General features: G+C 39.6%; 1 protein-coding gene across 1 annotated transcript in view; it reads left to right on the top strand.

The window, feature by feature from the left end:
* Window positions 1-7,531: 7,531 nt before the first annotated feature.
* The window catches only part of jam3b (junctional adhesion molecule 3b), a 34,030-nt gene continuing 26,605 nt past the window's right edge, over window positions 7,532-14,956 (top strand). The window contains exon 1 of the mRNA XM_061248113.1: window positions 7,532-7,742. Within this exon, the coding sequence (XP_061104097.1) occupies window positions 7,694-7,742 (49 nt within the window). The 5' untranslated portion in view covers window positions 7,532-7,693. The remainder of the gene's footprint in view (window positions 7,743-14,956) is intronic.

The following is a 14,956-nucleotide window of genomic DNA, read 5'->3' as shown; positions in this document are numbered from 1 at the left end:
GTAGGAATTATTACAGCCCTGGATTATACGTTCATAATTCAAACAAAAATACAGAACAAATTAAACCAAGTCCAAGGACGGAGATTTCACTGAAAAATTGTTTCGGTTTTTCGTTGAAATACAGCATATCTCATTGAACTAAGATACGTGATATTGTTTATGAGAACATAAAACAGTGACCTTCATAAAGAAATAATAAAAAAAGGAAATTGACCATTTTCAATGAATTATACAGAGTGGATAACCTGACAGCAACAACAGCACAGCCCCACTGGCATTTTCTGTCAGATACGATTTACGAAGCCATCAGTTTGGGAAAAAATCCCTCGCCAGATCTGGGATAAACAGCTGCCCTGTCTCTGCAGTCACAATTCAGAACGAACCTGGGATTACTCACAGGGACAGTTAACCTACGCTTAATGCAGAGACAATACAGGGCAGTCGCCTTGCCTGCGTTTTGTAGTAAAACAAGGGGATACTTGACCCCTGCTTACTGACGAAGAAGGCACCAAAACAGGTGCTGCATGGGATTCACAGAGACGTGTCACACGAGGTCTGTTATCATGCAGCATATTTGCGGCTTCTACACAGCATCTGCCTTTGATATGTAGGCAGTTTGTCATATCTCCAAGCTCCAGACACATATTTGGTGTCCCTCTCAGTCTGACTGAAGTCAGTTTGCATGTCCCCCCCCGCCAAGAGCAGAGCATTCTGTTTGCCAGTGCTGCCAGTGGACCTAATTCATTTTCCTGTGCTAAAAATAAAAAAGCAAAACACTTCCTTCCCTTATACAGGAAGAGAGCACATCGCACTGATGGCTCAGGCAGATGGAAATCACACATCTGGGGGAAAGGGAAGGGAAGATTGTTCTTACCATGTAAAAAACATAAAGTAACCTTTTCACACTTCGGTTAATATGGGCTGATAAATTATTTTGCCTTGATCCCTCATGCTTACTCAGTCCTTGCAAAGCTAAACTTTTGAGTAGTTGTCTTTAGTCTCACATATTTCACCTTAATGCAAACAACGGCTAAGATGCAATTTCTTGGGAGTTTTCAAATATATCTCATTACGAATTATTTGTAGGCCTTGGCTCTAGTTAGACCATAAACTTCAGACGTTGGTGCACATCCTACCCCATATCTAAACACTAAATTCCTGGGCAAAGTGAATGATTGCTTGTTATGTTGTGGAGGGGAAGTAGGCATCGGTGCCAGTAAGGAAGCAGTTGTCATTACCGTCCATGAGTTGGTGTCCCGTAGATAATAGCAGGAAGACAGCAGGATGATGAATGCGCCAAAGAACTGCTACTGGGCACAAGGACCGGACTGCATAAAGAGGCCCAGACAGGAAATGCAAGATGCAGCAAAACAAGCCCTGCATAATCTGAGGGGGACTCCCAACTTATTATGTACAGTCAACCTTCTGAATCAGCACAAATGAAACGGATCAGCTTTGCAGATGCGGGGGAGCATCTACAGATGATTGACACCATTCGATGAATAGATTTGTAAAAACGGATTAAGCGACAATGTCAGAAGACCCTTTGGATTGGATTTAAAAAGATCTTCAGCTAATACACTATAAGGTGGATTTGCCTGCTACTATGACCAGGGTGGTGGCATTTAACTACTGTGAGGTATCTGTCCTTACCTTTAAACTGACTAACATAACATTTTATTCAGTTTTGGTTACCAAGAAACTCATGTTGGTTTCTAACTGCCATTGAACTGGCATATGTTTTGGCATTGAGCTACAATCTCTCTGCCCTGACTTTGTGCCTCCCTTTAATAATAAGTGGCGTCTTGGCCCATCGAAGGAAGCAGGACAGGTTGTTTGGGGCTCCCCTGCTTTAATCAATCCCACAGAGAGTAACAGAAGTCCTTCGCATTATTACATGGCTAATTATGAAAGATGTTTTGTTTTCATAACCCAGAGGCAGGGAGAAATGTGGGTCACGTCAGTGGGGAAAGTGAACAGTAATTTGAAATCAATCGTGAAGGACGACAGGCAGTGCTTTTAAGGCACACTATCAGAAATGGTACTTAAATATGAGGGACTGTCTACACAAGTGAGATACAGTGGATGTCAGATAACGTTTTACGCAGTGTGCTTTTCACAGATATTATTTTCACTCTCATGACTGTCAGTATTCAAAAATTTAGGTGAAGCTTAGACACATATAATGTGCCCATAACCTCTGGATTTTTCTCAGGGGACATGTTCTGAAATGAATTATTATGATGATGTCACATGACTATGAAGATCTTCTCTCTCTCTCTGTCTTTCAATTGAAACTGTAGTCATATTGCCAAAGCAACACAGTGATATTATTTATGTGCTGTAAGAAACATACAGAAACATGGAAGGCATATATACAAAATGCACCGAATAGTAACACTCTCAGTGTTCTCTCTTTCCTACAGGTCTCCTTATGCATGTGATTCATGGGAATTTGTGGATGGCCAAACCTGGATCTCATCAAGTATTCATAATCTACAGTTTGACACTAACCAGTTCACTCCCGGTCAATGATATTGCCATACAGAAAGTAGGTAAGCAGCCTACATTTGGTGAAATCGCTGTCTCCATGTAGGAAGCAGCTACAGTGACTATGGTCCTCATATTGACAAACACCAATAATAGACCCCAAAGGTAATCAACAGCCTAGAATCAAGACTAGATATTGAAAGCTTTCCTATACTTGCACTATGGAAGTATATGATTGAATACAGCTGACTAATCAGAAACAGTTCACAAGCCAGCTGTCCAATTTCTTTTGGGGGGACTATGTAAAAAAAGACTAATTCCTATACAAATCACCTGATACGCTAAATGCTCTCAAATTAAAGGTGACAGTCTGCACGTATACATTGGTTCATTGTTTGAAATGTGCTGTAATACAGAGGCAAAAGAACAGAAATGATTCATTTCCCACTAATAATTTTCTCGCATCACTGGTCTTACTTTGGGTGGACATGTTATGTACACAATGCAGTACAACACAATACAATTGGTGCATTTCTGAGAAAAAAGGTGATGATGCAATGGGGAAAAAATGACATGCACTCTCAAGCCATATGGTTCTGCAAAACAAGAACAAGAGCCGATTGAATGTTTTGTCATTTACAGCATGGTTGAGAACATTGCTTGTCAGCCTCAGTCCCTGCTTCCCTCTTCATTGTTTTTCATGTTGATGCTTTTTGTATTTTGTGTATTATTTATGAGAGGTACGTTTACTGGAGATTTCTCCGCTGTCAAATGGAACTTGAGGGCCATCTGGAGCTAACATTAAAGACAGCAGTACCTATTTATCTTATGACAGATCAGTGTTGTCAGAGTGAAAGACATAGCTCTTGGGACAAAATTAACCATTTAATTTTATTTTAATGTTCTCTGTTTTTCAAACACCACTTGATCCAACTAGGTTTCAAAAAGATTTTAAAAAATGATGTAGTTAATATTTATGTAAAATTACAGTTTATTTATTTCGTTGTTCACATAAAGAAATCCCCCTCAAACAGATTTAAATAATTTCCTACAAAAGAGAAACTACATGAGGTACATGAGAAGACACTGGTTTGACTCCCCATTCATCCAATATGGGGTGGCCTGTAGCGTAGTGGTTAAGGTACATGACTGGGACCTGCAAGGTCGGTGGTTCGATCCCCAGTGTAGCCACAATCTGCACAGCTGTTTGGTCCTTGAGCAAGGCCCTTAACCCTGCATTGGTCCAGGGGAGGATTGTCTCCTGCTTAGTCTAATCAACTGTCTGTTGCTCTGGATAAGAGTGTCTGCCAAAATGCCATTGATGTAATGTAATGTAACAATACCATTGGCCTTTATTATTCCTCCACACAAGTCCATGCAGCGCTGCACAGAGCTGTTTGATGCGAGGTCCTGTGCAGCTCTGAATGATGTGAATGCCACACTAAACTTCAGACTCCGGGCTGTCCTTGAGAATGATAAACACGGCCTGGGTATCAGTAATGTGCACTTTCCATTTTGGTAGTGTCCCACAGCCTGTAATGAGCAGAAGGACAAAACAGCGAGCATTATCCAGATTGTGTTCTCCCCTGCTGATATACATTTGCTTGAATTACCATAATAACAGTCATCCGCAGCAAGAAAATAATTTGAATTTTATTGTTTAAGTTAGAGACTCACCCACTTGTTGGAATATTCTTGCTTTGGGTAATAATATAGGTAAATGAGAAGATAAGATGGGCTGTCATCATAATTTCTTACATTTCTACTCATAAATAAAGTAAACTGCTTGCCCGAGGCAAAAATAATAGCAAAATGTCATGATAAATGATGGTCTGGTAGCACATATCTCATATAAAATTGACTCCTGAGATTTAAACCTTTTTAAAGTGCTATCAAGGTCGTGGCCAGGTATAGAACAGCTCAAGGCAATAACACGGGCAGTGAAGTAAATCCCTGAGACAGCTGCAGTGAAACTGCTAAGGCTAAATGTTCATTTTGATTGCAACACGAGCAAAAGCAGCAACACCTGGTTGAGCAGTGCTGGGATAATGCTAGGTTAGCTTCAGTTTGAGTGATATCATGAATTTCATGCTTAGTATATTAAAATATTTTACTGCGGTATAACATTTTTTGTGCCACATGTGGAGATAGGGATATTGTTTGAAATGTTTCCATTTTTATCACTGTATATCTAATTGTGCCATTCAATTATTTATCCATGTTTTATAAATATGCTTTTTATTAATTGACAACAAGTTATTTCTCATATATAATGAATTAATATAGCCTTGAGTTAATAAATTAATATAGTATTTGTTTCTGCATGCATTTACATTTGTTGAACTATAAACATTGCTTGGTGAAAAGGCCCAAATTGGACCACAATGTAAACAGCTTTGTTGGACACATGATATGTTTACAAAACCTGGTGTATTTAATTTGTAAAATGTTTTCACTGACCATCCACCTTCCTGGACCTTGCTGCAAGGGGTTCTACTCTGACTCAGAATATTGCAGTCGCATATTTAAACTGCATAGGCAGGGAGGGAGAGTGGGAGATATGTGAAATGGGGTTGAGGTCAAATCCCTAAAATATTGTTTTATACAACCTCATGACCCCTTCTGTCTGAGTCTGAGTGCAGGCTATAAGATCAGGCCTGAGGCGCATTTCACATCCACCCCTGCAAACTAGATGTGATGGCCATGACTGCCAAGCAGCTGTGGGGTCAAACGATAAGGTTTCGCATTATTCTCAAAGTGGGACTGTTCTGTTTTAACATTGTTGAATTATCATTGTTGTTTGTTTCACTGTTGCATACTTCTACAAAAGTACTTGTACATTGGAGTGCTATTATCTACTTTTGTATAGGCTCTCTGGAGCCCACGTACAAGCTTCTATGACCAGTGTTGGTAAAAGGCGTGATCCCTATCCGTGAGCAACAAAGCATTTTAGCTAATGACATTACGCTTCCAGCATCAGTGTTAGGCTTCCATAAAGCAACACAGCTTTTTTCCCCCCTGCATAAGGAAACAGTAGCATTTTCAATACGCACGCTGAGACAGTTACGCTTCAGCAAAAACAGTTCTTGAGATTTTATGGGCAAAAAGGTTGAGGTATTTTGTGATGCCGACGTCTAAATAGAGGACTTGCTTTGGAGGACTTCCAAGGAATCTTTCATCTCTCTAGCCTCTCAAGCATTCTCTAGTGAATATTTCTGAAGAAAAACTCCTTTGGCTCCACAATAGAGGGTATTTTCATTCTCAAAATATTAATAAATAAATGTGCAATTGGGGAATGTGTTTGACTTGTTGATGAGGTTTGGGTATTTGATAAAAACTGCAATCTATGGACCTAAATCAATATATTAGTATACACAATGTTATTATTGTTATCATTATAATTATTTTTTACAATCGTCTTGACCTGAGAGTACAAGGCGAGGGAGGTTGGGAGGGAGAAATAGGGGGAGGGTGACAGGTGTGGGGTAAAAAGTATGGTATACTTTAGTACGCAAAATACAGTATTTTACACGTCATAAGATCCATACTACCATTTAGTTTCCATTTGTCCTTTTAGAGTCTCCAAATGCCCTTTCTGGAAAACAGCCTTGAGATAGCTTAGAAAAAAACAATGCAGAATGCTCTTTTTTGGTGATATTTTCATCAAATTTGAAAGGGGATTTGTCCAGTGTTTTGGCTGTGGCTCCATTGTGTTTCTAAGCGTGCCAGGCATCGTCACAACAATCTGTATCCACTCAAAAACAGAGAGAAAAAAATCTTCCACTATGGTTCAGCTTCTGTAGCTTTGTGTTAATCATTCTTAGAGTAATTCTGGCTGTTGGAAAACAAACTCCAAGGAGTTAACCCAAAGATTATGCCTGTAGTCAGAAGGGTTCAAGAATAGTAACCATTTTATTTTGGGTATGTCATTTTCAAGCTTGTGTTAAGCAAAGGGGTGATACTTAAGGAGTTATACAAGACTTACACGTACTGGACTCAAGTAAAACTGTATTACATTATCATCCCATTTCAGTCTGTGCTACCACAATCATGCATCAAATTAAATTTGCAAAATGCAAACAAATGCAAAAAACAAAAAACTACTCTATTATTGTCTGTCAATTTCATCCAGAAATCCACCACTAGAACACAGTGAAATACTCCCATTCATTATAGCAACCAGCTGCTATATCAGACATGTAAATTTTATTATGCTGTTGAAACTGTGAATGGCTTTTTTATCAAAAGCCGTTCATTTTTAAATTTCAGTTTCAATTATAGATATACTGCTATATAATATACAAGTGATGGAATGCAGAAAAATAATATCAGCGATGGAATGCAGAAAAATACAATCGCTACAGTGCTATATAAATATGGTTACATGTTTATGAGTATCTCATCTTAGGCTTCAATTTATATACGCCATATTTATCTCGTTCTCCTTAGATCTTCCCAAGCAAGGAACTACATGGATACATAACAGAATTCATGAATCATTCATCACAAACATTTCATAATCAATAGAGATAGTATATTTATTAATACTGCGTATACCTTCATGGCGAATTATAAATATATATCACTCGATAGAAAACGGGTATTTAAAAAAAATATCAATATGATATAGCACATAATTATAATGCACATTACATGAGTTCATAATGCTTTATATGTAGCCTACACTATGTTATACTGTATACAATATATTCAATGACATCACCACAAAACTCAAATCATGAAAAGCTACACTTGGGTATAGCCTGCACTTCCAAAAGATCAGTCATACATACCTCAGTGAACACTTACAGACATCTAAACACACAAATGGAAAGTTGGTAGAGTGGTGTTTTGGGATGACTGAAATGATGTAATGCAATATGAAATATGAACCCGAATCTGTGATCCACCCCCTCCTCTCCAAAAAAAAAAAGTATGAACTATAATATTCAAATACTTTGGTAGGCTAATACATTATCAAACAGATATTCATCCACGTATTATCTCCACTGAAACGTAAAAGATACGCTTTTGTTTTGACCATAAACCGCTGTAATTTTCATAGAAAAGATGCTCACTGTAGCCATGGAAACTCGGTACAACAGCTTGCTCTCCACCTCTCTCCCCGACCGGTCCTACCCATCCTCACAAAGCGCTGTAATTTGCGCATGTACATTCAAACAGAACATTCACTGACTCCAAGATGGCGATAACACGACTGGCTGGGTTTCTGGTCCTCTTCTCTACACATTGTAAGTCACTCTAACATTACACTATTTACGCGTTACAACTCTTTCTTATTGCGACCAACAACGCTTGATTTAGGCCTTTTTCTCTTTTTCCTCTGAGATAGCAAATGTCCGGTTGACTTCATCGGTGTGGGAGAGAACCTTGCCGCTCTGAATCAACCAGCTAAACTTAGCTTGCTTGGGAGGGATGCTTACTGATCGAAAAAGTCACATTTGTCCAAAAGATGGCTAGATACTTAGCTAGGCTACTACATGTAGTACGTGGCCGATTTAATGCCAGAATGTTCAGATCCATTTAACTTGTTTTTATGGGTATCTCACAAGGCTGATGCATTTCTCGTAAGTTCGCGTGATGCCTTAGTCGTACCGATATCGTAGGCTGCTAGCAAGCAAGCTAGCGAACTGTTTCGGTCTACTTAGAAATACATCTCAGAATTCTTTATTTATAAATCAGGTAGGCAGTGATCAATATACCGCTCCATCTTTATTTGTTAACTATATTTCCGAACACCAAGCCAGAGAGATTCTTCATATTCTTCGTTTATAGATCCAGGGTATAATTAATTCGTGTCTGAGCGGAGTCCGTTTCTTTGTTTCGAGTCCTGCGCTAAATACTCCAAAAGTTTTGGATATTGTAAATAATTTAGTTAGCAGGTCCAGTAAATAGTAATACCTTCTGTTTTTAATGTCTCAATTCCTATTGTTCTGTTTCTTTGTTCTTCTTTTAAGCCGCTAAACTGTTTAAAACTAATACGGAAAAGTTATAATTCAGCGTAAGCGAGATAGCGGTTTTATCATGGGGAAATGGGGCGCTGGAGAAGAGAGGACAACAGTCGGCCGAAACGCAGCATGCGGCTGCCACTGAGATTAGCGACACTGTCATCCAGTCATTTGGAAGTTTTAGCCATTTTATCCATTCACTTGGAAGTTGTAGCAATTTTTACAGTTAGTTAGTTTAGGAGGTTATAAACCGAGCGTTTATTGTGCGTTTTTTATACCAATGCCTGATCTAAAAGGTGCTGATAGACAAACATGTTAAATTGGTCATAACTGTATCTTGACTGTTGCGAGACACATTAGCAAGTTTAATCGTGTGGTTTACTTAGTAGGATACTCACAGGCTCATAATTAATTCGTTACATAGTTTATATAATTAGTAATTTCGTGTTCATATTCAAGTGCTTTACATTACAATTAAACAATTTTAAATTTTAAATAATAAAAATGTTTAAGGCAGTTTCAAATTTTGAAATGAAATAACACGATGACAAGAACAAGACAGAAATCGGCTTCCTTTAAAATTGGATTGGCACAGTCTTTTTAAAGCCAATTAAAAGTTTTGTTAAAATAGAGGTAAGTGTTTGTGTTTAGGCTACTGTGATTTTAGATAGGCTACCATGTCCGATCGTGTAAGCTCAATAGAGTTTTATTTGGATATTAAATCTAAATCAAATCAGTATACAGACAACAAAATAATTAACACCGCGGGCCGGAACCACGTTCAGAAATCTAAACAGGATAAAATGAGAGGAATAAAGCCTAGCGTGTACCCAGAACAAACTATTACGCCGAGTAGCTTGTAATGCAGATGAAGACAGACTGTAGAACAAAAGGAGGCATAGCCGCCAGAGTGCCCACAGTCCTTCTGATCAGGCAAGTGAACCAGCAGGCTTAATTCACCGCGGGCTTAATTGGCGTTTCAGTGGTTTTAAGCGCTTTTCTTCTGTATTGGCTATTAGGCAACTGTAGTTATCAGGAGCAGCCTACAATTTTTAAAGCTTAACTGCGATGGCTGTTTCTGACTATTTTTACTAGTACAGATTATAGTTTAAAATAAACATAAAGAATATATAGATGGATAGATAGATTTAGCTGATTTTTTGAGGCAGATTAATTTTCTTTCACAGTGTCACTGGTGATTCTACAGTGCGCAGTGATTTGTGAAATGTCTCTTCATGTTTGGCTATCCTTTAGTGCCTTAAGAGGTTTTTGGTTGTGAGCTTTCTCTTGTTTTGACAAGAATGGCAGATTTAAAACAAGTTTTTTCTTATTCTTTCCAGGGGAAACATTTATCCGCGAATTAATATAATGGGATATATGAAATTGAGTCACATGCTGTTGATTGTTATATTCTACATTGGTTATAGTCTTTTAAATGAACAACATGAACTCAACAACATTAACAGTGTTTGGACCACGTATGAACGTGATTGACTGAACTGCTAAGCTCCCAGAAGCTTTTCTATTATCTATTGTCTACTGTATAGAATATTCTCCCTGTTTCCATTCAAAAGCATGTTGTAGGCACTTTCCTTAGTCTACTTAAAACAAAACCAAAAAAAACTACAAAACAAATGAGCCTATAAAAAACAAAAAGCAGTAAACACCCTTTTTGGGAAAACTTGTCCAATGCATGGGAAATACATATTTACAAACAGAATACTCTTTCTAATTCTTCAGCCAAAATTATATTGTGCCAGAAATGTTTTGGTACTGTATGATTGAAAATATGGAATACACCCAAGCTGATAGCAACATACAGATGTATAGTCTCAGAAGCAGCATCTGGACAAATGTGTCTATGAAACCTTTCATTTTTCGTTTTTCATTTTCATCTCTGTTTTCCTCAGCTACAATATGTCAATGTGGTTGCTAAGGGTGTAAACCGGCCACTCAAAAATAACAGCAGTACAATTCGCTAATGAGAACAGCTGGTAATAAAAGAACACTGCATGTCTGGCAGAATTTTCAGTCCTTTTTTTACTATATTTTTAATAGGTCAAAACGCTGTTGGTTACCAGGAGTGCTTCCATTGAATGTTGTGTACTCGTTTTTTAACATCACATTGCGGTTTGTTAAATTTACACTATTGGAGTCATATGTAAGAAAGAGGAGGGTTTTGTTTAGCTGTGGTTCAGCTGCTGTACAATGATGAATATTTGCTCATGTAGTGATGCCCAAATGTTGAAGCAAACAGGATCGGAGGCCTGGTGAAAGCCTTACGTTGAGGCCAATAACATGGAAACCACACATGACACAAACATGGTTGCTAGCAATGTTCACCTTGGGCTCTGGGAGCAGACAACTATGGGGATGACTGTGGCGCATTTTGACAGGTTCGTTTTTTAATTTTAATTTGATTTGCGGTTGAGATACATTTTATGAAGTGGCTTATTCTCTTTGCCAGTCGTTCACTGAGTGAAATGCCCTGTCTTGGCAGCATCGCGCGGCAGTTTTTGGGAATAGCGGTGGCATGGCTGCGGGTCCTGCGTGCCATGGAGACGCATGCTCCCCGTTCCCAAGCCCGGGAGCAAACGGAGGGGTCATGGCCAAAGCCCCGACGCAGGCCCGTAGGATCCGGGTGCCACTTTTACGGCGGGCTCAATAAAAAACTTCAAGAAAAGCGCCCACAGAGAGCACGGGGAGAGGGCGGGCCGCCGCTCCTGTTATTCACGTGGCTCAGCACAGGAAAGGATTCCGGGCGCAAAAAATATTTTGTGTGTTTAAACCGCTGAGGAATTTTAGATGAAGTTGTCAGCTGCCTACTGTATGCCGGGGTTTTCGGGGTCGAGATGTTTATGGGTTTTGTAGAAGGTATGGCAGATTTCTTCCCTGGGGAAAACCGGTTGTTGACATGCGGTAGGACAGGGAGGTGGAGGTGGCGGAGGGAGGGAGAGAGGGGGAGGCATACAAATCTGCCAAATGGGAGTGATCTCAGTGTTTTTGTGTATAAAGATGACTCTGCATCCAGACTTGCGTTTCAGTAATCCACTAGTGAACAGATGCATGCATGATGAAACATTGGGAGGCTTTGAGTAACTCTGAGGCTCCTATAGGGCATGGAAGTGACCAGTGAGGAGGCGGGTGCAATCTGACAGCGTGTCCCCTTTCTGTATGTCAAGAGCGAAGGTGACATTTGCCCCCGTGCATTCCTTTTAATATGAGAGCCTTTCAACAAAATATGGCACCTGTCTGTCTGGAGTTGGGACCGTCCTATTTATTTAAAATAATATATTTATTATTATGTTTGCACACAGTTAAAATAAAAGAAAATAAACAAAAATTTAATTTAAAAAAACGTTTTATTATTTGTACGCAACTAATATTGTTTCAGTGGGAGCTGTTTTTTTTTAGTTGAATAATAATTTTTCATATGTTTAACACACAGAGAACTGAACACTTCTCAAGTTTAAGGTGACAGTCACGGCAGTGGCGAGATGGAGTTTTAATGACCTCTCACAAGGTGGAATCCTGATAAACTCCTCAGTAACTTGAAAGTCTGGGATTCCTTCAAAGCTATCCTGCTTTTATGAGTTTTATTATGCGTGGCAAACAGCGGCAGATGCAGCAGGGAAGGCCTAAAGACCGAAGCGGTGGCATTTGTGGAATGGAAAACACGTGCATTCCCTGAATGTCAGAAAGACTTGCATGTGTAAAGGCGGGCATATTAAAATAGTGTGTGACCACTGTTCCGAAAAAGTTTCAGCTGTGACTGATTCACCAAAGGGAAATTTAGTCTTGTGGATTATAGGAATTTAATTGGAGCCTGATCCAAGGAGTTTTATTTTAGTGTTTTTTATTGTTACCATACTGTAAGTCCATAAGTATGCTGGTAAACGAATGTAGCCTCGGCCTAAAACAGTCATTTTTGTCAGTAAGGATAAGAAAAACAAACTGCCATTTCCCGGTATGCTAATTATGCTAATTAAAATTGGTTCATCTTTGCCAGGAAAACTTAATGCGATGTTTACTCTGCGTCCGGATGTTTTAAAAATGTTGGCTTATCGTCAGGATCAGTCGAGAAGCACACTGTGGTTGTTTCCTGTCCGTTGCCCATTTCCTCTGCCATTTGACCCGGTCGGAAGAAAGAGATGAACCCAGATTACCTCTGTCAGTTTCTGCCCGATACAGTGGGTGAAGTCTAGAGAGAGCACGGATAGTTCAGGGAGGAATGACCATTGATCAGAGTTACTGCCAGCATAGTACAAAAGCTAGAATTAGTCATGTGGAAGCACCTGTGTCTACCAAGTGGTTGTATTGAGACTGAACAGGAAAGGGGACAACCGGTAAAATTCCTATTTCATGCTTCACAGCAGACCAAGATCATTTTGTGAACTGTGGGAGCATTCATTTTAGAGTCCAGTCACAGTGGTGGCTTCTCTTTCTTAAGTTTTGTCTGAATGGCCATCGTGCCCAAAGTAACACTTTAAATGAGTGGCAGTAAGTAAACAAGCCAGCTCACGAATGGAATTAAATGCAACTTGTTACCACTCCGAATGTGGTGTGCCAAGCCCCTGAGTTGGCACATTGACAAGGGCACTGAAAAACGCTGGCTCTTGGAGTATGTCCTTTATCCATTTCTGCTCTAGTTCTCCTCTCGCTTGTTTGATGAAGGATATAATTCTTACTAGAGGAATCCTCCGCCCCTTCGTTCTGACCAGCCTTTCAAAAAAGTAGAGGGCCAGTTAAGCTTGATGCATCCCAAAAGGGATTATTTAGGCAGTTTCCAGAGCTTCCGGAGTTCATCCTGGAAGGACCTTTTGCTCAGTCATTTGCATTTAATTTTTCTTGCATTAGTCATTTGTTAGAGCGACAAACAATTGTGATTAACTCTCCCTCTAAATTGTGGGTGTATAAGTATGTTGGTTACTTGCCTGTGTGTATGCATGTACAGGAACAAGGGCATTGTTTATGAAAGACTGTTTATGTTTATACATTTATATATTTGTTTCCTGACTTTTTTTTTTTAGTTTCATGTCTATTTATGAAAGGCTGGCAAGTGTAGTTGGTATCTGTAGTTGAAGTTTAAACAGTTTTATTTAAAGTGAGAGCAGAGAAGTGAGGAGTACGCAGGTGGGGTGAAGTGGAGTGGGGGCAGTCTGGATTTCATCATTCCTCCATGCGACGCCATCGGTGTGACTAAGTAAGGACTGAATGTCTTCTGTTTTTATTACTGCTTCAGGAAGCTTCTGTGTCATTACTCATCTGCGGGAAAGATAACTTTGTGTAAATCCTGCCTTCACTCCCTTAATCTTCATTCTTTTTTTAAACACTTTGGTTTGTGGAAGGAGGAGTGAGCATCGATCAAGTTCATCATTACCCTGTGCTGGGAGCAGGCATTTTTCAGTGAAATTACATGACGTTTCCTGGTGATGTAATGCATGCCTGCTGTAAAACCTTTACATATAGATTTTTTTATTGAGGGTGTATATACAAGAACATTGAAATAGCTGTGCAGTTATTGAAGTTGTATGGTAAAACACCAGATTGAAGTTGGCAGCCACCTGCTTACACTGAGTCCAGTTCCCTAACCTCCTACAGGAGGGCATAGTTTCTGCTTCCTCTAGTTGTCATTGAGTCATTTTATCTCACAAGGCCATTTTTCCCAAAGATTACAATACTAAGCATAGAACAGCTACACCAGGGTCCTGTACTATCAAAGCTGTTCATGCTCCATCCAAGCATTTAACTGCATAATTGTATTAATTCCTGGGCTTAATGAATGCAGATGACAATGTGCCGGAACTGCACAGAAGTTCACGATTCAGGCTCTGAATAACCATGAGCAGAAGTTTAATATTCCATAAAACTCCTGTGATCAAGCTTGGTTGGAACCACAGCCAGCACATTATCGGCACTCCAGGAACCAGGGTTGCCTACCCATGAGCGTGATTCTGGATTCTGTGGACACTTGGGCCACCCTGCCGGTGTCAGGAGGCAGACTGCGCACTGATGGTAGCTCTGCTTTGGGGTTGGACCGCAAACCCCAGGACGGTGTGAAACCCACCATGTGTGTCAGATGTGCAATGTGCATTTAGCTGACTGGGTTGACACAAACCAATTAGGCTGCACAGAGACCATCTGGCAGTGCATGGTTTGAGCACAAGAGCCTGTGCTGAACACCGGTATGGGTGAGACTGCATGGTTAATGGTAGGAAAGGTAATAGAAGTAATAAGACCCAGAAATTCATTGCTGTTCCCTTTGACCAAGTCTAAGACCAAGTCTGGTCTTAATCTAAAAAAAACATTAATTCTATGATGCTGAAACATACCTACTGCAAGGCATATTTAGTTAAATAACATTCTTCTAAATACCCAAGACACTTGTATTATGTAAAAGACAATCTAAATACTCTATCTATTTTCCGCCTGGTCTCAGGAGGATACTACGCTTACGCTACAAGGTCTCGAAATTGAGCTGAATTTAAATAAGGCTG

The sequence above is a fragment of the Conger conger genome, chromosome 7 (assembly GCF_963514075.1).
Source record: "Conger conger chromosome 7, fConCon1.1, whole genome shotgun sequence".
Taxonomy (NCBI): domain Eukaryota; kingdom Metazoa; phylum Chordata; class Actinopteri; order Anguilliformes; family Congridae; genus Conger; species Conger conger.
This window is presented reverse-complemented; position numbering and strand designations above follow the sequence as displayed.